The sequence below is a fragment of the Terrapene carolina genome, unplaced genomic scaffold (assembly GCF_002925995.2).
Source record: "Terrapene carolina triunguis isolate 2854851 unplaced genomic scaffold, T_m_triunguis-2.0 Scaffold30, whole genome shotgun sequence".
NCBI lineage: Eukaryota > Metazoa > Chordata > Testudines > Emydidae > Terrapene > Terrapene triunguis.
The window spans coordinates 7,567,472-7,595,158 of record NW_020664381.1 but is presented as its reverse complement, the minus strand read 5'-3'; the positions used below and the strand labels follow the sequence as shown (position 1 = coordinate 7,595,158).

Here is a 27,687-nt window from a genome sequence, read left to right as displayed (position 1 = left end):
AAATGAAACTTGTTTGCATAGCAAATCTTGTCTCCATATATGCAATTTTTTGCTAGCATTTGTGAAAGGGGGCATTTACTTGTTTTCCCCTGGTTTATATACACTAATGTGGTAGAATAAGTATACTTGTACTGCTTTGGAAACTTACATATATCTTTTTAGATCCATGCCTTAAGAAACCAGTAACTGATATAACCAGAGAGCTGTTGTAGCTTTAGAAATGTTAATATTGTATTAAATTTGTATTTGTGTGTTGAATGAATGTTGTGACTTGTTTTTAAAGGGGAAATATGCAGATGGTCTAACAATAATGGCCTTATGATTCTTGTCCTGCCCCAATTCTATCTCTTCATGGTATCTGGTTGGATGGTTGACCATAGGTAGGCTTGGCAGAGGTGGAGGGTCTTTTTATAGTTCGTTTATTTTTAAGAATTTTTTAATTGATTTTAAATTTTCACAGTTTTGAGAAATTATGGGGGCAGTGTCAGATAATTATTTAATGATAGTAGATCGGGGTCTCAAACACGCGGCCTGCGGGATTGCCAGGGGTGGGCAAACTACACCCGCGGGATTGCCCCCCTCGAGCCCCGCGCCGCTCCTTTAAAATCCCAGCTTCTTGAGACAAGTGACTATATGAAAATATTAGCTTTCAATGTAACAATTTTTTTCTAGTCCAGCGGTCTCAAACTGTGGGTTGGGACCCCAAAGTGGGTCACAACCCTGTTTTAATGCAGTCGCCAGGGCTGGCATTAGACTTGCTGGGGCCTGAGGCCAAAGCCTGAGCCCCACCACGCAGGGCCAAAGCCTGAGGGCTTAAGCCCTGGGCGGCACAGCTCACGTTATAGGCCCCCAGCTAGGGCTGAAGCCCTTGGGCTTCAGATTTGGTCCCTCTGCTCAAGGTGATGGGACTCAGGCTTCAGTCCCCCCCTCCTAGGGTCGTGTAGTAATTTTTGCTCTCAGAAGAGGGTTGTGGTGTAATGAAGTTTGAGAATCCCATGTTTAGTCCATGTGGTTGCAGAGGGAAAAAAAATTGAAAATGTGACCCAAATGCCTCCTAAAATCTCAAATCAACAAATAAAGAATTAAAAAAATTATTAGTCATGAGATTCTGAAGCTAATCTCGTGATTCTCTGGGACCTGGTTCATGATTTTTGAGCACTTGGGGTTGGCAATACTGACTATGTTGTACTATGGTATTACAGAGCTAGCATGAGTTGAGAAATTAGCTTGCCTGTGTAACTCCCCTCTGCTCTGCCAATAATACTGTGTTCTTATCTATTCCCCCAACTGCAGCCATTCATTTTTTGCATGTTGTACCCAATGAAGAGCACACCCTCCAAGACACTATCCTCCATTCATGTCTCTTAAGACTTGCTCCTTCAGTGGTGCCCACAAGAAGTGAACCAACTCTTTAAAAAAACAAAAACAAAAAACACTTCTAATTGAAATCACTAGGATGTGCACTTAACAAAGCTAAATAATTGTGATCTTGTTGTAACAGTAAAAGAGTGAGAGTTAGTTGAGAGAAGGGTTAGTTGCTTCCCTCCATAATGTCATATGTAAAACTGGAATATAAACTGTTTGGGGCATAGTTGATGTCTTTTTACATGGACTAAAGTGCCAAGCACACTTTTGGGCACTCTGAAAGAGTAATAGCAGTGATACCACTCCTCATAATGGTAAATAAACAAGATAGTAAATGTTAATACATGTGGGCTTGTGACCTTCAAGACATCTGGGGGTAAGGATCAGAGAAGTGCAAAGAAGACTCAGAAAATGGAAGCTACACAAGTATACAAAGTATGACCTCATAGTCTTAATGCACCAAGTTTCCCCACCCCTTAATTTTAAATCTCGCTTCTTCCACCAGATGTTTAGCTATGTCAATATAATGCATGGAGTGATCCCTGTTAGCAGTGATGAGCTGCCAAAATATTAACAGGTTCCCTCCTCCTGACCTCATGAGGGGGTCGTGCCCCCCCCCCCCGACTCCTGCCCCATCCAACCCCCCATGTTCCTTGAGGCCTCCTGCCCCATCCACCCCCCTTCCCTGTCCCCTGACTGCCCCCTGCCGCCCCATCCAACCCCTCCTCGCATTCCTGATGGCCCCCCGGGACCCTTGCCCCCATTCAGTCCCCCTGTTCCCTGCCCTCTGACCGCCCTGACCCCTATTCACCCCCCCCACAAGCCCCCAAACTCCCCTGCCCTCTTCCAACACCACCTCCCTGCTCCCTTACCGCGCTGCCTGGAGCCGCTCGGCCGGGTCTGAGTCTGGGTCCGCTCGGTCGGGGCCGGGTCCGCTCGACCGGGACCGGCGCCGCGGGACCCAAGCCGGGCCAGGCCGGAGCCACTCGGCCGGGATTGGTGCCGCAGGGGGGCCCGGCCTGGGCCGGGACCGGCGCCGCGGGGGGGATGCTGAGCCGGACTGGGCCGTGCCGCGCCTCCCTGGAGCCCTCCTTGTGCCCCCCCACGCCCCAGCTTACCTGCCTGCTGCTTGTTTCAGGCTTCCCGCGAACATCTGATTCGCGGGAAGCAGGGGAGGGGGAGGAGAACGGGGGCAGAGCGTTCAGGGGAGGAGGGGGAAGTGAGCTGGGGACGGGGTGGACAGCTGCTGGAGCGGAACAACCGGTTCTAAAAGGGCTTTTAAATTTAACAACCGGTTCCTGCGAACCGGTGGGAACTGGCTCCAGCTCACCACTGCCTGTTAGGGTGTTTGCACTCCCCTTGGTTGACTGACCAACTCAGAGCAGTAGATCATCTCTCTTGAGAGCCCACTCCTTCATGTTTGAGACCAAACCATGCAGCTGGCTCTACAATCTTGTCTTCCCTGGGGGAAAAGGTGTGTTGCTAACTTGAATTAAAATCCTAGTGAACTCAAGTTCACACACCATTTCTTCCTAGTGAAGACAGGTTAAGGTTCTGCAGTTGGGCTATGCACTGTGTGAGACTTTAGAGACCTTGTTCAAGGATTCCACTAGGGAGGCTTTTCCAGAAAATGAGATTCTTTGGGCTCCAGATGGGATTACAGTAGAACCTCCGAGGTTTGAACACCAGAATTATGAACTGACCAGTCAACCACACCCTACATTTGGAACCAGAAGTACACAATCAGGCAGCAGCAGAGATACCCCCCCCCCCCACCCCTCCAAAAAAAGCAAATACAGTACAATAATGTGTTAAACATAAACTACTTTAAAAAAAGTAAAGGGAAAGCAGCATTTTTCTTCTGCATAGTAAAGTTTCAAAGCTGTATTAAGTCAATGTTCAGTTGTAAACTTTTGAAAGAACAACCATCACATTTTGTTCAGAGTTACAAACAACCTCTATTGCCGAGGTATTCGTAACTCTGAGGTTCTGCTGTATGTAAATAGTGATACCTTGGAGCAGACCTAGTAGAATGTAAAACCCTCCCAACACTACAGGCAGAATATAGTTCTTACCCCTGAAAGGCTGACCTGAAAATTAATCTTCTTTTAAAACCTATCTCTCAGCTCTGGTCTCTTTGCATTTCCTTTGCTCTGTCTCCTGACTTCCCCTTTCAGGTATGTCTACACAGCAAAAACAAAACAAACGTGCAGCAGTGAGTGTCAGAGCCTGGGTCAACTAACTTGGGCTTGCAGGACTCACCGTATGGGGCTAAAAAGAGCAGTGTAGACACTTGGGCTCTGGCTGGAGCCTGGGCTCAAACCTAGGGGTGGAGGGGAAGATTTCAGAGCCCAGACTCCAGCTTTAGCCTGAACATCTACACTGCTATATTTAGCCTCGTGAACTTGAGTCAGTTGACCCAGGCTCTGAGACTTGCTGCCATGGGTCTTTTTGTTGTGTAGCTGTACTCTTTTTGTGTTCTTTTGCCACTTATGTCTGTCTCCTCCCTGACCACCTGAAGCCTTGTTGAGTTGGTCTGCTATGCCTCTGACATCCTCCAGATTTCTCCATAGCACACTTCTTCCAACAAATCTAAATGTAATCTATTTTGATGTTTCAGGTTAAAAACTTAATTTAGAACTTTCAGGCTTTCTAACTGTGTAGCTTTCTCAAACACATGTTCCCATGTATATTTTTCCTTAAGTACCTGAACTGATAGATATGTACAACATTAACTATAGCTTAAAGCGTAAGGTTCAGTGTACCTTTTCAGCAGGGGGAATCGTCTTAGTTTCCTTTAAAACACTGAATTGCCCAGTGATGGGAATTCCTATGTAGCTTGGTGTGTCTAAGTTAAACTATTTGGAGATAATGAAGATACCAGAAAGGTTTAGGAAAAGTCTATCAAATGGGCACAGTAACTCAAATTTTGAAACTCCCCATTATCTGTTAAGTGTCCTGTGTGATTTACCTGGAAACCTGCACAAAAAATTTGTTATAATAATATGCAGCATATATAATTTTGTGGATGGACATGGTTTTAGCAAAATTAGATGGGGGACAAAAGCAAACTATATCTGTTCTGATAACTTGTTGTAACTAACAAATCATGTCAGCATTTGTTGTTCACTTCGCTTGTAACAACCTACAGACAACAGATAAGGGGTCTGATGCAAGTACTCTTCCTCCATTTGGAAACCCTTACCACTCTGAGAACTAACGCAATATGAAAAAAATAAGTGAGCTACTAGTTTACAAACTTCCTCTCTGAGATTTTCATCTGTATATGACACTGAACTCTCTCTTCTCAATAAGTTTTTCCTTGTGGGAAAGAAAATCTGTCAATTTTAAACAACATTGGAATTTTGAGAGGTGCTCGGATACCATGGTAATAGGCTCCATATAAAAAATCTACATGTATCTCTTCTATCCAGATTGACACCATGAGGGAGGCTAAAATGCTAACTGACTCTCACAAGTTTTATCTGATCTACTTTTCAGAAAACTGAGCTTGTGCAGTTACCGAAACATTTGTAAAACAACTCTACCCTTAACATCTCTAGTAATTTTATCCATGACCATAAACTATAAAGTCATAATTACGGTATGTGGGTCGCTTCATAGCCCTGAAGTGGTATACATAACTTTTACAAATTCTTGATAGAGTTATAGGCAATTTCTGTAATCTTTCTTTTTTCTTGGTTAACGGCATGATCCTGTGAAGTGTCGAGAACACTGTCTTGCAGGAGGCACTCAGCATTTCATGTGATTTGGTTCCATTTGGTAGCCAGTTATCCAAATGTCACTATACAGAAACCTAGTGTATCTGCAGGTTTCCAGGTAAAGCCTCATGCCCCATGAATCTTGGGAGGCATCTCTGCCACAACCAGGCCAAAACTGGCTCTTTGGGGACGAACAGTCTAAGATTCGTTGGTTTTGATAGGTGGGGGTAGTGCATGTCTGATAAGCCTTCTAGGGCTCAGTTTGGGGGAGGATGGCAGACTGTGCTACCTCATGTGGAGCACAGGATGTAGGGAGGTGGGGAGATAGGGAACTATCTTTGTCTCTAAGCGCCTGGCTTTATTCCACACCCCTCTCTTATAGATCTTTTAAAGTCAGCAGGGCCACGAGATGCTTTGTTTATCTGAGCGTCCACAGGTATGGCCGCTCGCAGCTCCCAGTGGCCGTGGTTCGCTGGTCCCGGAGAATGGGAGCTGCAGGAAGCAGCGTGGGCTGGGCCACTGCTTCCCTGTAGCTCCCATTGGCCGAGAACGGCGAAACCCAGACACTGGGAGCTGCTAGTGGCTGTACCTGCAGACGCTCAGGTAAACAAAGAAAGCATCTCATGACCCGCCAGGGGCTTACCCTGAACAAGTCGCGAACCAAGTTTGGGAACCCCTGTCTTATATGGAGGCAGCCTCACAGCACGCTTTGAGTTAAAGTGCCAAAATCTTAATTTTATTATTACTGCGTTCCATGGTGGGTTGATTCAACTAAAAGCAATTTAAGTCACCATATTTTAGTCGTAATTTAAATCATCAAGCAGGAAACCTTGATTTAAATAATCAGTTTTTAACTGTGTTTTGCATTTGTACTTTTTTAGTTATTTTCCTAAAGAAAGGTTGATTCTCATTAGTTGGGAACCATTAAAACAAGTTGATTTTTCACCTAAATACAACCTTCATATTAAATTTTGGTGCTTCTTTTGCTAACCTGGACACTATATCGGTACACATTTATTTAGGCGATTACATTGCATTTATTCAGGTTCTGAATTTTTACTATTTTTATTATGACAAAATTGTGAATGATGCATTTCTTATTTACTTGATGATTAATTTATTTACTCATGATTTGTGCGAGCTCTATTTGGATGGAAATTCAATAAAAAATGCACAGCATTTTTAATTTTTTTTTATTAACTAAAACTATCTTAAATGTGCTAAATACTTTGATATTTTTTTCTTACGCAAGTTTTGCATTTAAAACTGATTTATTAAACAAAGGTAGTCTCTGTAATTAATGAATTGAACTGATTGTTTCTGATCACCATGCTGTTAAAGATTTTAGAACTAGTTAATCTGACCCTCCCACATCTAGTTTTGATTCATAGTTTGGAAGAGGAAAAAATACTTCCCTGCTTTTTCAATCCAAATTTAGGTCATTAAAAGTTAAGAATCAGTCATTGAACTGAACTAGTTTAGTAAACAAACAAAGAAAATATTTTCTCTTTACCTGTAGGAAAGGCTACTGCTGTCAAAAGCTGATTTAGTGCTTCAACAAACTGTTTCCAGGTGCTTAGTCAATGACTTCCACCAGTTCAGTGGCTTGACTTGGCAGCAAATATGTACTGCTTAATATTTTTTTATTTAACTTAAGCCTTAACATGAGTTGTCAATTTCAAATTTAATTTTAAATAGGCTTATTTTTTAAAATTAACCCATACTTATTTAAATTGGATTTGTATTTAATTTTTTTTAATCCACCCTGCAGGAGCCTCTCATTTCTAGGTGCTGAAAATAGATTTGTTGAAATGCCCAAAGGGAACATAAATCGAATGGACCTAAGATTTGAAACCTACAGTAAACAAGCTACCAACAGCACTAATTCCTTTATCCTCTTATTGAAAGGAATTTTTGTCCTGTAAAGGGATTGACAAAGCTTGCCACTTCCTTAATGGGATATATGGAGACCGCTGCTACACATCACTCAAACTCATAGGGCTGATATTATCAAAGAGCTTCATATTGTTTCAGTTCAGAAAAATTTATTGGACACGTACTAATCAATGTGAAAAATGCATGTTACCCCAAAGTTATGCCCACTGTTAATTAAAGGAATAAATCCTGTCAATATAGTAATATGTATGTTGTACCATTTTTCTTTGCTAACTTCATTCCATTCCTTTTTATAGATATTTTTTTCTGAAGTATTTTCAATGCTCCCTCTTCCCACCCCTCCCCCCTTTATCTCTGTCTGTTATCTTCTTTATCCTTCCAGATCACTTGCCCTGCCCCCTCTCACATAGGGCCTGAAAATTTTTTACTTACACCTAAGAGAAGTACAGGAGACAACTGACTGGGGTCCCTGATCTGGTGTAAAAAAGTGGTATGATTTCTACCAGGATGCTGTCCCCGAGATCCTGCTCAGGGCCTCGCTAGCTGGATGCTAAAAAAAAAAAAAAAAAGTTGTATATTCTGATTAACTTGGAAGCTTCCTTTTCTGTTTTTACCAGCAGCTATTGTCATTCCCTCCTGAAATCCTTGTTGCTGCTGTGGAGAAGGTGTTAGTGGTAGTTGTCAGTTACTTATCTTCACAGATCTTGGGTCTTTCAGAGTTTTTCATTGAATATCTTCAAAAAGAACAGGAGTACTTGTGGCACCTTAGAGACTAACAAATTTATTTGAGCATAAGCTTTCGTGGGCTACAGCCCACTTCTTCGGATGCATAGAATGGAACATATATTGAGGAGATATACAGAGAGCATGAAAAGGTGGGAGTTGTCTTACCAACTCTGAGAGGCCAATTAAGTAAGGGGGGGAAAAATTTTTTGAAATGATAATCAAGATAGCCCAATACAGACAGTTTGATAAGATGTGTTAGAGTTCTTACATGGGGAGATAGATTCAATGTTTGTAATGGCTCAGCCATTCCCAGTCTCTATTTAAGCCTAAGTTGATTGTATCTAATTTGCATATCAATTCAAGCTCAGCAGTTTCTCGTTGGAGTCTGTTTTTTGAAGGTTTTTTGTTGCAAAATTGCCACCTGCAGGTCTATCATTGAATGACCAGACAGATTAAAGTGTTCTCCTACTGGTTTTTGAATGTTACAATTCCTGATGTCAGATTTGTGTCTATTAATTCTTTTGCATAGAGATTGTCCAGTTTGGCCAATGTACATGGCAGAGGGGCATTGCTGGCACATGATGGCATATATCACATTGGTAGATGTGCAGGTGAACGAGCCCCTGATGGCATGGCTGATGTGATTAGGTCCTATGATGATGTCACTTGAATAGATATGTGGGCAGAGTTGGTATTGGGCTTTGTTGGAAGGATAGGTTCCTGGGTCAGTGTTTTTGTTCAGTGATGTGTGGTTGCTGGTGAGTATTTGCTTCAGGTTGGGGGGTTGTCTGTAAGCGAGGAAAGGTCTGTCTCCCAAGATCTGTGAGAGTGAGGGATCATCTTTCAGGATAGGTTGTAGATCTTTGATGATGCACTGGAGAGGTTTTAGTTGGGGGCTGAAGGTGACAGCTAGTGGTGTTCTGTTATTTTCTTTGTTGGGCCTGTCTTGTAGGAGGTGACTTCTGGGTACTCGTCTGGCTCTGTCAATCTGTTTTTTCACTTCAGCAGGTGGGTATTGTAGTTTTAAGAATGCTTGATAGAGATCTTGTAGGTGCTTGTCTCTGTCTGAGGGATTGGAGCAAATGCAGTTGTATCTTAGAGCTTGGCTGTAGACAATGGATCGTGTGGTGTGTCCTGGATGGAAGCTGGAGGCATGTAGGTAAGTATAGCGGTCAGTAGGTTTCCGGTATAGGGTGGTATTTATACCATCGCTTATTAACACAGTAGTGTCCAGGAAATGGACCGCTTATGTGGATTGATCTAGGCTGAGGTTGATGGTGGGATGGAAATTATTGAAATCATGGTGGAATTCCTCAAGAACTTCTTTTCCATGGGTCCAGATGATGATGTCATCAATGTAGTGCAAATAGAGTAGGGGCGTTAGGGGGCGAGAACTAAGGAAGCGTTGTTCTAAGTCAGCCATGAAAATGTTTGCATACTGTGGGGCCATGCGGGTACCCATAGCAGTGCTGCTGACTTGAAGGTATATACTGTCTCCAAATGTGAAATAGTTGTGGGTGAGGCTGAGCCATTACAAACATGGAATCTATCTCCCCATGTAAGTACTCTCACACTTCTTATCAAACTGTCTGTCTGTACTAGGCTATCTTGATTATCACTTCAATGCATCCGAAGAAGTGGGCTGTAGCCCACGGAAGCTTATGCTCAAATAAATTTGTTAGTCTCTAAGGTGCCACAAGTACTCCTGTTCTTTTTGCAGATACAGAATAACACGGCTGCTACATTGAATATCTTGAGTACCTGACTCTGCTGCTACTCAGCTTCCATTGGAGAAAAATTGATGACTCTTATCACTTCCCCTAGTTCAGTGGTTCCCAAACTGGGGTTCGTGAACCCCTGGGGGTTCACGAAATGTTACAGGGGGTTCTCGAGAAAAAATTCCCTAATGACGGACAGAGCTGTCCCTAGGGGCCCCGGACAGCACGGGGCCAGCAGCCCGGAGCCCCTGGACTTCCAAGAGCTAAGCAGATCAAAGCAAGCATCTCTATCATACTGAGGAGATTTAAACTTCAAGACTCCTTATAAGAAATGGAAAGGGAGGTGGATATTTATTGCTGTTTTAAAAATTAAATAGGCAGCTAGTATTGTTTTTAAAATGACTATGAAGAACAAGTTTAAGCGTTGTTGAAATGTGCGTTGTTTGCCTGGACTGCTCAGGACCTGAATGCTTGTGTAGGAGGAACTCTTTGAGTTGGCTTCTTAAATACCTTTATGCTGTTTCACATCTGATACTCCTTGATGAAACATAGGAGCCTTGTCTTATAACAGTCTTATTCAAAGTGATACAAGCTACGAAAGTGAGATCTTGGAAGAGTTTTCATAATATAATAAAAATACTGTAATGATAAATAATAATAATAAATAGTGTGTAATGAGCATGTCATAAAAACAAATTTTATATTTCCAAGATCACTGCTTTTTATCATTTATACTCCGGTAAAGGAGAAAACCCCTGGAAATATTCATTTTTAGGAGGGGGTTCGCGAGACTTGACATTTTAGTGAAAGGGGTTCATGGGTTGTTAAAGTTTGGGAACCACTGCCCTAGTTGCCTTTCATTCTGACCAGACATGTCAGTTTTCACTTCGCTGCAGCTTGGGAAATCTCTGAACAGCAGGAGAGGCATTACAGGTATCTATAGATGAATGAAGATGATAAATCAGTTTATGCTTTCTTCACATATGGAAGCTTTCTTTACAACCCTAAATGATTGAAACGTATTTAAAAAAACACAGTCTTAAAATTCTGTAGAATTAGTGGAATGCATCCCCACTCTCTCTTGGGAAAGGTTTTTAATCACTATGGGTGAATGGATCTGTTAAGCCCTGTGTTTCTTTCCACATATTGTTGTTGCCCTATACCATTTCATATTACAAAAGCTGTTCCCCAAACGCTATTTCTGTCTCTATCCCTTTGCACGTGGCTGTTACCAGGTTCAGAAGTTAAGATGAAGTAGATTTACTCTGCCATAAAACTTGAGATCCTTTTTAAACAAGTTAAAATGTTTTAACAGGCATCCCTAAAAGATGAAGCAAATAGAAAATGGATGTATTTTTTGGCACTTGCCTTGCTGTACAGTCATTCTTCACCCATCTCATTGGGGGAGGGCGAGAGGAAAGCATGTTTCCAAAGTAACATTGTAAACATGACAGTAAATAGATGATATATCAACAGTATCCGTTCAACTACAATGTACTTCTCTTTCAGCTTATCACTACAGATAGGCAGAAGCAGGAAAAAGTGATTTTCTTAAATAGCTTTCTCATCTCTTGTAGTGTAATCACAAGAGTATGAACTTCTAAACTGCACAATACCTGATCACATGTTCCTCAGTGGGTCATTCGCTAGGGGATTGTCTACACTACCCGCTGGATCGGCAGGCAGTGATCGATCCAGCGGGGGTCAATTTATCGCTTCTAGTATAGACGCAATAAATTGACCACTGAGCGCTCTCGCGTTGACCCCGGTACTCCACCAGAACGAGAAGCACAAGCAAAGTCGACGGAAGAGTGTCAGCTGTTGACTTACCGCAGTGAAGACACAGCGGTAAGTACATCTAAGTACGTTGACTTCAGCTATGCTATTCATGTAGCTGAAGTTGCGTATTTTAGATCGACCCCATGCCCTAGTGTAGACAAGCCTTAAGGTTCTGAAAATGCTGCCATTTAATATCAGAGGTGACACTGTCATTCTGTCTGGTATAAGAAAACACATTTTTTCACACACAGCCAAGAACCTGACTCTGCTTCTTCAGCCACTTACGAATACATGAAAACTAATGACACAGGAAGCCACAAGAGAACCCAGTATCATTTTTTTCCAGCATTAAGCTACCAAACTGATCTATTTACATTAAAATAGCTGTTTACTCTGTTCTTTATCCTCTTCCTGCAATGGACACTGCATCCCTGGCAGCATAATTGTGTTAAAATAGCAGAGTGCTTTAGTTCCCTATCAGATCATGTTTTGGGAGGAATTTAAAAAAAAAATTTTTTTTAAGTCCCTTTTCCTATATAGTCTCAGACTTTGTGTGGGCTTTTAGCAAATTCCAGCTCAAATTAGGTCAGATTTAAAAGAAAATACACTTTTGTATTGAGGAGCTTTCCTGAGTAGGAGCCAGGGCCCTGAGTTTCAGAGCTGAGGTCAAAGAAGAAAACTTAATAATCTTGCTTAAAAAAATCACTCATGCTTTAAAATGGAGAGTAATAAAGTTTAAATAACTAATCCTTTGGCAATATTAAGATCTCAAATCTGATATACTTATTCTATATAACCCTCAAATAGTTGTTACTTGAATGTAGTAGTGTCTTTAAATATTCTGCTAGAGACTAGCGGCTGCAGCAAGTGGTTATATAGCCAACATGAGGAGAGGGCTCAAAAGGTACATTTTTGCCTTGTATCCTCTGCAGTGCATGTGGAATTCACAAGATGAAACTGATTCGCTCATTTTGTATGTGCTAACACTTTTACATAAAGATATTTGTTTCAGCCTTAGTATAGTATCTCTCACTGTCCAAATTGTTTTCTGAGGCTATGTAAACACTACAGCTTGTCACTCAGCAATGCGAATAAGGTGTCTCTTTTCCACCCCCACTCTCCGAGCGATGTAAGTTACACTGACCTAAGCATTGGTGTGGACAGTTTGGTGTCTGTGGGAGAGCTGCTTCTGCCCACATAGCTACTGCTGCTTGTGGGGGCTGGAGTAATAAATTTGATGGGAGAGCTCTCTCCCGTTGGCTTAGCAGCGCTACAGTGGCACAGCTGCATCAGTGCAGCTGCGCTGCTGCATGCTCTGTAGTGTAGCCATAGCCTTAGTCTCCTTGGACCATAAATGTCGTGCTGAAAATGTATTCACTTTGTTACTTCCTTCATAGTTCTTCTGCCGAGTCCTCTCTCAGCCTTTTATGTGGCATATGATTGGAGGTCAAAATTTAGTAATCTTTGCCAGAGTGAGTGGACGCATGCTTTCATTCAAGGGATTAAAATTGGCTTTCTAATTCAGAAAGCTTTTTGTGTGTTTATGCTTTTCAGAATGTTGTGAATGAGATAATTCAACTTTTTATGTAGGCTGTAAATATTTCCCACGAAGGGGCAGGATCATCTACATCTGGAACACTGCTGTTTTAAAATATGTCAATAAGCTCTCTGCAGTGTAGCCATTTAAATTCTTCCTTGCAACAAAAAAGATTTAACCTCTGGTCTGTGGCAATGGACATGGCCCAGTGTAAGCAGATGTAGATGTGGTGAAGTCAAAATTGCTAGATATTTGCATTCAGTGATTAAAAATTCATAAGTGTAATGTTTCTTGAAGCAAAACCACTGTTCATTCTTTGTGGTTGGTATACAGTCTCCTTGCAGCTTTGGGGGCAGCCTGTATATTGCTGGCATGTGGCCAAGTCCAACCTACTAAAGTCTGTTCTGTTCTGCATCAGTAGCTTCATAGGACAAGCTAAGCCTTTCTTTGCAGAATGAGGATTCTTTAAACCCAGTTTACTAGAAAAAGTAGTAAACATTGCTTCTGAGTTCTCTTGTCCAGTATGGCCCCCAAACTGGCATTTGGTTTACCCATGGATTCTGTTGTGAAGCAGTGCTGCAACTCCTTCTCTTGCAGGCTTAGACATCTAGAAATGGAAAGAATTTCTGCACCTTTCCTCTTTTTAGTAGCATAAAGAGACTTTTTTTTTTTCTAGTTTATTCTTATGCCAAAGAGCAAGCCTTCTCTCGAAAGGATCAACACTGTGGCGCAGGCCACTCAATGTGTTGAGGAATGGCCCCCTAAGAAGCAAGTCAGTTTTGAGCTCTTGCTGAGAGTCGAGGCAGCAGAGCCATACATACCTTCAAAACATCTGCAAACCTGTGTGTCAGCTGCTAACTGTGTTTGCCTGATTTGTTTCACTAAAGGGAACTTTGGGTGTTGGTGGGAGGGAACATGATGGTAGTAAGTGGACTGTGAGGTAAGGAGGGGTGTAGGATAACTAGGGTTGGTTACATATTTTTGGCTGCTTGCAAAATTATATGAAAGGGAAAGGTGGCAATTTCAGTTACAGCAGAGCGGTAGCTCTGCTATAATTAAGTTTTAAGTTTAGATCTCCATGTCAGTACAAGCTAAACTAATGCTCCAAAAGTGTGAAATGCACATATGCTGCAGGACTAGGGGTTGCTGGAAGCCAAAGGTTTGAAGACCATCTATTATCACAGAAGCTGGGTAGCTCAAGGTGAGAAAAGGTGTTGTCTTTGCTCTCTACCTGAATTCTGCGGGGTCTCTGTTTAGGAAGCTTGCTCAGACACCAAAATTTCTGGCTTAAGTGAGATATTTTAAGATTCTCTAAAATCCACGTGCAGATTCTGATTGTTACTTCAGCAGTATTGTTTAGGAAATTAGCATTAATTAGAGATAAGAGGAAGACTCAAGTAGGCAGGTAAGATTGTGACGTTGCACTCCATATGTTTTATGGAAATATGCTAATAAGTGTGAATATAATGTAACTGGAATATGCTTTATGCAAAAGGTCTCTTGTAAGGTATCATTACAAAGCTTATAATCTACTGAGTGTGATCATCCCATTTGTATGAATGTATCATTCTTGTATCTAAAATTAGAAATATGAAGTTTTACTCCAAGGTCCTATTGTAATTATGCAAAGTGTGGGCCATTAATGGTGGCTTAAGATCTTGATGGCTCCCATTGACTAGGACAGTTGGTTGTGAATGGGTTTATTTACCTGCAAGCCTTCCTGTGTAGTGAGGTGGGTAATGAAGAATGATGTCTTACAGTGACATGTGACCCAGTCACATGATACTGGAATCCATCTTTAAACCTGGTGCTTTTCCATTTAGAAGGAGGGGTGGGAATCCAGAGAGACAAAAGATTCTTGCCTTGTGCCAAAGATATAAAAGGGGGTGGAACAGAACAAAGGGGGCTGCCAGTCGTGAGAAATCCCCTAGTTACCACCTGAACTGGAACTAACAAGGACTGTACCAGGGGAAAGGATTGGGCCCAGACTAGGAAGGACTCTAGTCTGTGAAAGAACCTTATTGGAACATCTGAGGGTGAGATTTACCTGTATTCAGTTTCTTAATGTATTAGGCTTAGACTTGCGTGTTTTGTTTTCTTTTGCTTGGTAACTTACTTTGTTCTGTCTATTACTTGAAACCACTTAAATCCTACTTTTTATACTTAATAAAATCACTTTTGTTTATTAATTAACCCAGAGTAAGTGATTAATACCTGGGGGAGCAAACAGCTGTGCATATCTCTCTCTGTGTTATAGAGGGCAGACAATTTGAGTTTACCCTGTATAAGCTTTATACAGAGTAAAACAGATTTATTTGGGGTTTGGATCCCATTGGGAGCTCGGTGTCCGTAGACAGGAGTACTTGCTGAGCTGTTTCCAGTTAAGTCTGCAGCTTTGGGGGCATGGTTCAGACCCTGGGTCTGTGTTGCATCAGGCTAGCGTGTCTGGCTCAACAAGACAGGGTTCTGGAGCCCCAAGCTGGCAAAGAAAACTGGCTCAGAGGTAGTTTCAGCACATCAGGTGACAGTCCCAAGGGGGTCTCTGTGATGATTGAACCCATCAGAAAGATAATATAATCATGCCTCTCAATCATTTCCCGAACAGTGGGACTGAGTGTGATCAAAGGAAAGCAAGTTGCTCTGTCACTTGGTCCAGGGATTCTTGATACACAGTCCCTCTAACATGAGTCGCTTATAATATTTTAAAATTTTTAACATTTTTGGAGCAGAGCTAGAGAATGTGGGGGGTCAGCAGTGAAGGGTAGTTGGGGAGGTGAGGGAGAGGAGTTGGGAGGGTGCAGGTTGAGGGGCTTTGCTTCACTGGGCTGTGCTCTGGCATACCTATGTAGAAAACAGCAGATTCCTTGATGACTCCCTACAGTGTAAGGGATTGTCCAAGCACTGTCTTTGAAAACCCAGGTTGACTAGAGCTTTGATGAAGAACTTGGTTTCCAAAAGTAGTTTCTCTGCCATCCTTCAACTAATAAAGGACCCTCCTCAAAGGGACCCCTTTTATCTGAGTGCTCTGAAGTGCTGGCAGAGCAGAACCATAAGGATGAAGATTGACATACTGGGAGGTGGTGGTAGGGAGTGAAGTGTGACCATCTGTGCCTTCCTCTATGGTACAGATCCCCCTTTCCTCCCCGTTCCTTCCAAGACCCAAGGAGGGTGCTCCCATTCCCTCCATTTCTTCCCAATTGGAGAGAAATGAAACCAGCACTTCCTACCCCATTTGTATTTTCCCCCATTTCGCTTCAGGAAGTGGGGAAGGGACACTAAGCCTCACTCTTCTTTCACCTCCCCTTCGTCCGGTGCTGCTCTTGTGGAGAGAGAGGGGGGAAGTCAGCAATGCAGGAGTATGGGGAGAAAGGGGGGTAAGTTGTGCAGTGGGGGATGCATGTGGGCTTCAGTTCTACCTTCACATCTGTCTCCCCTTCAAAACATGCCCCCATAGTGCTGAAACCAGGATGGGGAGCTGGGAATGAGCATGTTCAGTGCATGACACAGACATATAATGTTGAAGCTAGGGTGAGAAGCTGGGGATGGGCATGTTTGGGGCTTGGTCCAGTACATAGCACCAAGATATTTGGGAGCTAAGAACAAGCATGCTCTGAGCATATGTCGAGTCCCTTCCCAACATCCTAGAGCCGGATTTGGGGTAGGGACTCTGCATCTCTGCTCTCCTGTCCTTTATTATGTCCAGGTAGACTATGAGCAGTTCATGTAGCCATTACCCACCTCATAGCCCCATTATGCTTATTGGGGCATGCAGTAGCAAGGAGCAGGGTAGAACTGTGTGTTTAGGGGGGCTTGAAGCAGCAGGGGTATACGGGTGATCAGAGCAAATAACATGACAAAGGGAATATTGGAGTAGTTGAAACATCGTGGAGAAATATGGGAGGTCCCAACAGTGAGGGAGGAACATGGGGGTATTGGAATAGTGCATGGATTTGGTGCAAAAGAGGAGGTTATAGCTATGTGGTGGAAAATGGGGGACTTCAGCTCTTTTTTACCTACATTGTTCCTGCATCTCCAGTGATCGCCTCTCCAGGGAGAAGAGAAAGAACTGGACAGGCAGTGAGGTGCAGGAGACTAGAAGAAGATGCAGGGGCAATGAAGGGACTAACATGCAGCCAGTGCATTCTGTGACTGGGGTAATCGCTGCCAAGAAGCTGGAGGCAGTGGAGGAGGAAAACTGGGCTGTGGTACATAGAGATGCTGAATTTATATTTGTTTGTTTTATTTTTAAAATCCAACTGTGTCAGATCCTAGGGAGCGCTCCCTGCTGGTCACTTACAAGAACAACTGTAAGGGGAATCCAAGTCTCTGCTGCTCTGGATCCCCTGGGGTGTTTCAAGCTCCTGGAGTATGAACAGAATACAACCACTGCCCCTATATTGGGGTCCCTAGGCACAGAGGCAGGGTGCTGACCTTCTATCTGGCCCTCCCCTCTGAGTGTTGGAACCTGCTGTCTAGCTACCTAGACCCACTGGGCGCAGTGCTGTTCCACCAGACTCCCTGCTGTGTAAACATGCCTTTTGCCTAGAATTCCACCCAAAAGGCGAGAAGTTTCTAGTTTAATTTCATTCATGCCCACAAAGATTACATGAAAATACTTGTACCTAACCAGGAATATGGAAGAGTTGTTACTCCTCCATTGTGAACTATCCATTAACAACCATACAAGTCAGTAGAGTAAAGTATGTGGATTTTATCTGCTTATTTCCTGTTGGTGGAGGAAGGGAAGTCATAGCTATCTCAAGTGTTATTACTCTATTGACTTGTATGGTGGCTAATGGATAGTGTACAATGGAGGAGTTAGACCTTTCATACTCCTGGTTAGGTACAAGTATTTTATGTAATCTTTGTGGGCACTATTCATTAACCACTATGCAAGTCAATAGAGTAAGAGCTATGACTTACCTTCCTCCACCAGCAGGAAACAAGCAGATAAAAACCACATCCTTCTCAAGGAAGTCAAAATTATGGCAAAATATCCCTTGGCAGGATACTATTTGAGGTAATCACAGAATTACAGGATTATAAGAACAGCCATACTGGGTCAGATCAAAGATTCATCTAACCCAGTATCCTGTCTTTTGACAGTGGCCAATGCCAGGTGCTTCAGAAGGAGTGAACAGAACAGGTAATCAAGTAGTCCATTCCCTGTCGCCCATTCCCAGCTTCTGGCAAACAGAGGCTAGGGACACTATCCCTGCCTTTCCTGGCTAATAGCCATTGGGGGACTTATCTGCCATGAACTTATCTAGTTCTTTTTTTAACCCTGATTGTTTCTATGTAAATGTAGGAAAGTCTCTGGGCTAAACACAGACCGTGAAAAAGCCAGTCTCCACCAGAGTCAAAAGTTTTTCCTGGCAATTGTGGGGGCCTAAACTTATCCATTTCTGTGTAATTTAAGCTGCTGTTTATAAACCAAAAAAAGCCAATATTTTTATAAATTACTGATTACTTTAGATAGCTCAATATTTGGGTGTCCAACTTGGGACATCTTTAAGGAGCCTGAGTTAGCACATGAGTGTTCAGCATTTACTGAGAATCAAACCCCCTACAGGGAGTCTTGATGTGAGCAATCCAAAAAAAAAACAAACAAAAAAAAACCCCACTGTTCAATCTTGGCCAAGTTTTCAAATGTAAATAATGTTTTCATAGAATCAGGAATTTGAAGAGCCCCTAGTGATGCCTGAAGCTTTTGCCAAGCAGCAGAGTGAAATTAACAAGGCTAATCAGTTTTACTGCTCTCATTTAAAACCCTTTGGGCAGCAGTGAAGCTGTTAAGAGTCATGTCACTTATCTACAGATGTAGACTTGTAAACATTAATAAATTTTCAGCCATTAAAGATAACTTAAGTCTTATGTCAGCATTCTTCAGTGAACTCTGAACTGTCATTTATTGTCAAAACCCTGTTACCAGCGTGTCCACATTGTCTGTCTGATAAATCCCCTTAAAAGAGCATCTGCATCGGGAGAATGAAAAATAAAGGTTTAATTTCATAACTTAAGTCCTCCATTAAAACACTATTAATAGTTTCCCAAGTTATGCTATCAGTCCACTTTTTTCAGATTCTAATACCCTGATCTGAAATTGTGCAGCTTTCACTTAAGTAACTGAGCGCTAAATTGTAAACTGCTTGCTTACTTTGAACAGTTATTCACACAAGTAATCCTGTTAACTTCACTGGTGAGCAAGGGGTTCATATTCAGGCCTTTTATCAATACACTGGGACATTTTTAAAGAGAGGGTCAAGAGATTCAGTGTTTGAAAAGAATGATGGCTATATGTATTTCTTATATCTGAGAATCCTAGAAATGTAGGACTGGAAGAGACCTCAAGAGGTCATCTAGTCCTGTCCCCTACACTGAGGCAGGACTAAGTATTATCTATACCAGGGGTTGGCAACCTCTGGCACGCGGCTCGCCAGGGTAAGCACCCTGGCGGGCCGGGCCAGTTTGTTTACCTCCCACTGGCCGCGGTTTGCCGTCCCAGGCCAATGGGGGCTGCGGGAAGCGGTGTGGGTGAGGGATGTCTGGCCTGGAGTCTCACTAGAAAATTTGCTTTCTAAGTTTGACTAGCATTATGTTCCATCAATGCACTAACAGAGCTGATCTCGTAACAGCAGTGGGGCAAGGGTAAATTGGGAAATTCTCAAAATTACTACCCTATTAGGGTAGCACATCAGTGATCCATTTAAATGTAGAAATTGATCACTCTCTTCATTTAAGGCTCTTTGGAAAGTGGTGGTGAGGATTAGCGTGGAACAATGATAAGTCAGGGCTCCTCCTCCTCTGCACTGTGCCCCTTTTATGCCTGTGCTCTATCCAATGTTTCACATGCCATATCTGCATGTCAATTCAAATACCCTAGTTCTCCACACATACACACCTCGCCATGGGAAAACCCTGTGTTGCTCTTGTCCATTATGCCACCCACAACACCTTGGCTATTCCATTCACCCGCCAATCCTGATAATCCTCCATCTGCCTGAAGGACATAGTTAAGGTTACTAGGATGCTGCTCACATAACTCCATTATATGGGTGTGTTAATGAATTATCAATTATTTTTGTGTTATTTTCTTTAAAGGTGCATAATAAAAAATTGTTTGGACTAACACTGAGCAGTCATAATTGTTGGCTAATCAGATTTGTGTAGTAATCCATGTCTATTCTCTGAACAATGACAGGAGCAGCACTGTGCCAGGATGCCCTGAGCAGCTGTCCTTCCCTACTGCAATTGCTCAGCAGCTCCCCCACTGCCTGCCTGCCACACCATAGTACAGGAAGGAGAATAGTTAGCATCTTTGGCTATTTTGCCTGCTTCCCTGCTAGGCTGTGGGAGCTGCAGGGAGATTGTGATAGGAGTTTTGGGTATGTCTGAGCCTAGGTGAGTGCCTAGGAAAGAATGGCTCTCTTTCCCCTATATAGCCACCCGGGAGTGAAAAGGAGAAGCTGAGAACCAAAAACCAGTAATGGCTCCCTGCATCTCTGCCTCAGTCTGGGGTCAGTTTATTGTGCTCCAGTTGGCAAAATGTTCGCAAGGGACCACTTGGTAGATAGCAACGTGCTCCAATCACTCACCAGTGCATGAAGGATGTGAAGTGTTGGAGCTGGCTGTACCATCTTTAAGCCATATTGGAGTCTCCTTCACATTGAGAAGTCGCCAGCAAGGGATGTGTCAGGGTTCCTTCCCCACTCTGAACTCTGGGGTACAGATGTGGGGACCCACATGAAAGACCCCCTAAGCTTATTTTTACCAGCTTAGGTTAAAACTTTCCCAAGGCACAAGTTCCATGTTGTCCTTGATCGCTGCCACTACCAAGTGATTTAAACAAACATTCAGGGAGGGCCACTTGGAGCCCTACCTCCCCCGCTAAATATTTCCCCAAGCCCTTACACCCCCTTTCCTGGGGAGGCTCTAGAATAATATCCTAACCAATTGGTTACAAAGTGAGCACAGATCAAACCCCCTGGGTCTTTAGGACACTGAAAAACAATCAGGTTCTTAAAAGAAGTTTATTTAAAAAAAAAATAAAAGAATCACCTCTGTAAAATCAGGCTGGAAGATAACTTTACAGGGTAACAAAAAGATTCCAAACACAGAGGATTTCCCCTCTAGGCAAAACTTTAAAGTTACAAAAACAGGGATAAACCTTCCTCTTAGCACAGGGAAAATTCACAAGCTAAAACAAAAGATAATCTAACGCATTTCTTTGCTATTACTTACCATTTCTGCAATACTAGATGCTTAGTCCAGATATGGCTTAGGGAGATGTATTTGCCCTGCCCTGGTTCCTTTGCTGACTTCGAGAGAACAAAACAAAAGACACAAACAAAAACCTACCCCCACAGATTTGAAAGTAGCTTCTCCTTTTATTGGTCCTTTTGGTCAGGTGCCAACCAGGTTATCTGAGTTTCTTAACCCTTTACAGGGTAAAGAGGGATTTTATGCTACCCTTAGCAGTATGTTTATGACAGGATGTGTAGCAGCTTCCACTTTTTACACCACCAGAATACTGCAAAAGGAGAGGAGCAGAGCTCAGAATCTACCCCAAAGTATTGATTTGTGGCCTCTTGACCTTTTTGATATAACATGTTTGGTCCTTATGCTGTAAAGCTTAGACTTCATTGCTGAAGTATGATTTTTTTTTCCTTCTTTTCTTTGCAAAGTAGTGCTCTCCCTCGTTTGTTCTTCCTTGTTGCCTTGCCATCAACAGCATCCCAGACTCCAGTGACATGCTGTTTGAATCCATTTGGTTCCAGTGACATAAAGAAAACACCTTGAACAGAGTAGTTGGGGAACTGCACAAGAAGTTGAATGGAACAGTGCCAGCAATAACATCCATAACACATTAGTTAAAAAGAAAACATGCTGATGCTGACAGCCCAGATAACTTTCTCATGAAAGGTGACACGTTTCTTTTAGCCAGCAGGCTGCTATGTTTTCCAATAGACTTCTTTCCTGCAAGCTTTTTTTTTTTTTTTTTTCTTTGTATCATAAAAAAACTTGAGTGGAGATGAAATCAAATCTTTAGGCAGTTGTTTTTAACACATTCACTGTCAGTTATGTGAAGCAAAATCTATCTTCAGTACTGCCCCATGTACCTGCCAATAACAGGATGATGCCCTTGTACCTGTCCCCTCCATGGGAATGTTGCCTATGAAAGTGCCAGTGTGAACACGCCTAAGAATGTAATCATGTTCTGTTGCTGCACAGAACTTGTAGAGGAAACATGCAGCTGTGAGGTTAATCTGAGTTTAATAGTATAAATTTCAAAGCTTGTATGTATTGTTTCTGGAGCGTTAGGAGATCTGGTGTTGGATGTGGTGGTAGGTTTTCTTTTTTCAAAATTGTCTTACTAGTCAGAAATAGTGAGTTGAAGTAGCCTGCACATTTAAGTGGATATTCTCTATTGTTTGTACCTTAAATTACAGGTATGTTAGGAGAAAATGTAAACTCCAGGCTGAGACTAGACTAAAAAGGATTACTCAGGGTGGCCAAGGGTTCTTTGTTACTCCTCCCAGAAAAACTTTAACATGCCTGGGTTTTTTTTTTTTTAATTTGACACTAACAAAGATTTTAGTCAAAATAATAGACTGCCTAATATTAGGCATAAATTCTATACTAGAATAACTTGGTAACCATAAGATTCCTCCCCGCTCCTCCCCCCGATTTAAAACCAAATAGTGCAAAAGCAAAACTTCAGCTTTTGCATTTCCCTTTAAAAGCATACACTGTGTGTGTGTGTGTGTGTGTGTGTGTGTGTGTGTGTGTGTGTGTATATACATATACATATAATGTATGTACACACACAGTAGATATAACTATGCTTGACACTTGCCAAATACATAAGACATAACTCTACCCCAAAAAGCTTTCCTCCTGATAGTTTAAAAAAAAATCCCAAACCACTCAGCATTATAATACAATCAAACTTCTAACTCTACTAAGAGTTACACCTCTACCCCGATATAACGCTGTCCTTGGGAGCCAAAAAATCTTACCGCATTATAGGTGAAACCGCGTTATATCGAACTTGCTTTGATCCGCCGGAGTGCGCAGCCCCGCCCGGAGCTCTTGCTTTGATCCGCCGGAGCGCTGCTTTACCGCTTTATATCCGAATTCGTGTTATATCGGGTCGCGTTATATCGGGGTAGAGGTGTATTCCCTCTTTTTATACATAAGGAATGCTGAGGTTTCAGACCCAACTGCATGCACTGTCAAATTGCTAAAGGTTGCCCTAGCATTTCCTTGGATATAAAATCAAATCTCTCTTTATAACAAGTAAACATTACGCTATCTGTCAACAGCAAACTTAAATTGCAATGTCTTTCTAGGGTATGTTGATCTCTCTCTCTCTCTCTCTCTCTCTCTCTCTCTCTCTCTCCCCCTTCTTGTTTGCCTCATATTGTGTCTCATATATATCTGTCAGTCTTCAATCTAATTTTTCCAATTGTTCAAGTCTAAATTTCAGCTCTTTCTACATTCATCTATCACTTCTTTTCAAGACATTTCTCTGCTTTTGTGCCCTGCTCTGCTTGTTTCACTCACTGCCTACCCCCACTTTCTCTCTAGTGCTCTCTCTGCTATTTGGTACAGCTTTATGCATTCCTAAGCATCAATCAGGTTGCTAGTTGTTAGATTTATTTTGTCCATCACTGGTGCATGCAAGGATGGAGTGATAAGCTTGCTCTTCCTGTGGAGTTCCTGAACTACATGTGAGAGATTCTCTCCCTTCACATGACTGAACTCTGCAATGCTTGCAAGCACTGTGCTGCCCCAGTATTCATAATTGTTGATTTTTTTAAAAACATTTGTAAAATGTGAGTTGGTGAAATGGATTGTTAGTTTGTGTTTTTGTTCCGTTTACTCTGGTTCTGTCTCTTATCAAATCTGGTCTTGTGTTCTCGCTGGTTGTAGTTTTCTCTTTTCCCCTCTTAGCCATCCACCTCTGGTTCCCTTTTCTTTCTACTTCTTTCCTTGCCTTTCTGCAAACACTCCCACAAAGGAAACAGTTGAGGGGTGCAGGAGCAGCTCCTCTATTTTACTGCTCCCTTTCTTCTCAAAGTTTTAAGTGAGTATAAAATTTTCTATGCCACATTGATTCAGTAGTACATCTACAGAGCTAAGACACTGCCGGAAGACTTTGCATAGGAAACTGTTTTAGCATCTGTTAGCTTAAGAACCAAATCCAGAATACTTGGGGATGGGAAGAGAGAAATAGAGGCATGGTTTTGTCTGCTGCAGAGTATGTGATACTGAAGCAAAAGGTTAAAGTGCTAATCATTTATAGTTGGAAGGGCTTTTGAAGAATTACTGTTATTGACTAAACAGTTAAACATTAATCTAAGTTGTATTAGGATATGATTTTAAGCTTCTTAGATATTGAAGGAATTGACACTACTCTTATAGTTAGAAAAACTTTTAACTGCAGTTTAGAAGCAGAATTCGAAGTTAGTCAATGTTTATGGAGTGAGATAAGTGCAGTAGTAACTTTCACAGATAGACAACTGATCTATAATCTGTTTATCTTATCTTAAGACTAGTCTCTTCCTTTGTCATTTCTTCTCCTGCTTCCTAAATTACAATTACGTGGGGAATTTGGTTTTCCTGACATTGTTTTCAGTAGTAGTAGTGTGTATGGTGGTGGTTTTTTGTTGTTGTTGTTTTTTCCAGTGACAAAAGTGGAGGTAAACGTATGTAGTAGGTTTAGGAGTGAGGAATCAGCAGAAATCAGAAAAGCTTAAAGAAAGACCACTATCAAATTCAGACAAAAGAAAACTGCTGTTGCAAGTTAATGCCATTCTTTTGGTACTTTTGTATTTTAATGGTTTTGATACATTTCTGCTGTTGTTTAAGCAGCCTAAATTATTCTCCTTCAGTTCTGTTTTCTTTTGCTTTTCTTTTGTCTGGAAAACACAGTGGAATCTAGTAGGACAGGAGGCAGTTTATTCACTATTTTGTGGCTCTGTCACTGGCCATTATCCTTCTGGCTCAGTTCATGTCACTTCTTGTGTGGAGTAAAGAAATGCCCATTTAAAAAAAAAAAAAAAAAGTTAAACTCACAGACACTCTGGCATTGCTTTAACTTTGAAGAATAAGCAGTATTAAACAAGTGAATGTTTTCAGTGGATGCATGGAGTTCCCACCAAATAATCCATTTTTGCCTTGTAATATCCCTTTTGGAGTTGTGTTTACAGTAGTTTAACTTGCACTCTTGTTAGGTTGAATTAACTTGTAAGTGCTATGACTGGGTGCAAAATAGTCTTTTATTTGCATTCTAGTTTTTAGTTTCAATTTTTTTCTTATGTATTTGTAAAATCACAACAAGATACTGTATGAGCATGATGATGCATCTCAAAGATTCTTGATCAAACAAGATAAAATTTAAAATGTCTCCTTGGAGAGAGTGTGCATTTTCATCAGCTGTGGAATTAGATGTCATATTCTTGCACTTGAATAGGATAGAGATGTTATACCCAATGGAAGTAACGTTTTGAGGAACTTGTTCTGCTGTTGCTAGAATCTTGTCTGTTTGTATGGCTGATTTAACTCTTCCTTACTACATCACTCTTCCATTATAAATAAGGGCACTTAGCTTTTGAGGACATTCTTGTTACAAGAGTGAAATGTAGCTCTTACTAGTAAAGGCAAACAGGAGAAATGCGTGAGATGTTGCAAAAACAGCGTGCATTAGTTTCTCCTCAACTAACAGTTTGTTTAATTTTACATCTTAGTTACCCTTATTTTTCACATAGCAATTGACTATATAACTATAATAAAGTGTGTTTTTAAAATAGAAGATATATTATAATATATCTTTGCAGTGAAGATATATTTATCTTAACATACTTCTTTTCTGTTTCAGGCATCTATTAGCAAGCTAAAAGTGACTGAACCATGGCTCAGTTTCCAACACCTTTTGGGGGTAAGATTTTTGTTGTTTGTTTTTGTTTTAAAATCAGAAAAATTACGTTCCTTTCTAAATGCATTCTAGATAGTAATGTCCATGAGACCCATTCACCTAATGTTTAGCCATCTGCTCTTCTGGTACTCTAAGGTGTGACAAAGTGGGTTTTTCCTCTTTATTATGTTGTATGTGAGCCTATGTGAGTCTTACTGTTTTGCATGAATAGTGTGTGTACCTCAGTTTCCCTGTGTATTGCACCAGTACCTAGGTGGTGGGAATAAGAGTGTGTGACTTTTGCTGAGACCCTCAGGAGCAGGTGAGACAGCTCCAGCTGCCTGCATGTAAGCAATGGACGGTGTCCCTCGTAACCGGAGACCCAGGAGGGGGATGCAACCAGGTGACACTTTGCCTGGGAAGGGAGACAAAGACCAGGAGGAGGGGCAACGGGCATGTCGGAGGTCAGCCAGGCAGTCTGCAGTTGGGGACTCAGAGGGGGAATGGACTTCAAGTAGGAAAGGAGTCAGGCAGGATTGGAAAAGAACTGTCTCCAGGGGCAAGAAGCCCTCCATCCTGCCCCCAATCTCATAATGGGAGCAACACTAGATGGGCAGTATGCCAGTTTGAAGATCACACCTGAGTCCCAATAGCCCACACCTGTGGCTCTCAACCTTTCCAGACTATAGTACTGTATCCCTTTCAGGAGTCTGATTTGTCTTGCGTACCCCCAAGTTTCACCTCACTTAAAAACTACTTGCTTACAAAATCAGACATAAATATACAAAAGTGTCACAGCCCACTATTACCAAAAAAATTGCCTACTTTCTCATTTTTACCATATAATTATAAAATAAAGTAATGGAAGTATAAATATTATACTTACATTTCAGTGTATAGTATATAGAGCAGTATAAACAAGTCATCGTTTGTGTGAAATTTTAGTTTGTACTGACTTAGCTAGTGCTTTTTATGTAGCCTGTTGTAAAACTAGGCAAATATCTAGATGAATTCGTGTACCCCCTGGAAGACCTCTGTGTGCACCCAGGAGTACACCCTGGTTGAGAACCACTAGCCCACACCAACACCCCTATAGTTACACCTCTGACTGCATAGAGGGTTAGGTTGACCTAACTGCGTTGCACAGGACACGAAATTTTTCACAGCCCTGAGCGATGTAACTAGGTCAATCTAAGTTTTAAGTGTAGACCAGGCCCTAGTGTTTCAGCAAAACTTTTTTCTGTATTTTGAAGAGATGTTAGTCCTTTCCTGCTGAAGAAAAATATATAGAGGCTCAACTTCTATGAGTTCCTACTCTTTTTGGTAGAGTCTTCAATGGCTCAGGGACCATATTCTAAAACTGTTCGAATGGGGTTTCTGAAAAACTGACATGCTTTATGGTTTGGGAGACCTGTGTGGATGATGTCCAGATCTCATTAATCCTACATTTACAGTATTTGGGCTCAATATTGGAAGCGCTCAGCATGTTACATGTGGGAATTTCATTCACAGAGCAGTTTCTGAATCTTGTTGACTAGTCTTAAACTCTGGACTATACTGTTTGTGTCCTGTCACACAAGATGGATAAACTGTTTTATGAACAAGTTGTGTTTGAAATAATGTTTGGCCCATGTTTATATGAAGTTCTTAAATGGGTGTACAGAGCCTTTGAGAATTAGGCATAGTAATTGGGAGTTTTCTTCTCTTGCAGTCTGATCATTTTGTCAATTTAATTTTCTGTTCCAAAAAATAAGTCTGAAACAGTTGAGTGCTCTTTCACTTTTTGATGAATGAAACTGAACGATTATCTTTTAGGGTTCCAGTGTCTGATAACGTACCTTAAAAAAACCCAGATTTGTTAAAAGCTTTAAAGGACTGGCCCAGGTAAACTTAGGCAATGATGTAGAAATAAAGAACAAGATCTAGACAACTTGTTATTGCAAGTCTGTATCTTTAATGTCCTATTCAGGAGAACTGTATTTTGTTAGCATTAGATGTCTTTGGTTTCCTGAGATTCTGGCCAGC

The 27,687-nt window shown here is 41.7% G+C and overlaps 1 protein-coding gene across 1 annotated transcript in view; it reads left to right on the top strand.

Annotated features, from left to right (window-relative positions):
• The window catches only part of LOC113406437 (intersectin-1-like), a 198,772-nt gene that overhangs the window by 17,273 nt on the left and 153,812 nt on the right, over window positions 1–27,687 (top strand). Inside the window, exon 2 of the mRNA XM_026651320.2 lies at window positions 25,627–25,686. Within this exon, the coding sequence (XP_026507105.1) occupies window positions 25,659–25,686 (28 nt within the window). The 5' untranslated portion in view covers window positions 25,627–25,658. The remainder of the gene's footprint in view (window positions 1–25,626; window positions 25,687–27,687) is intronic.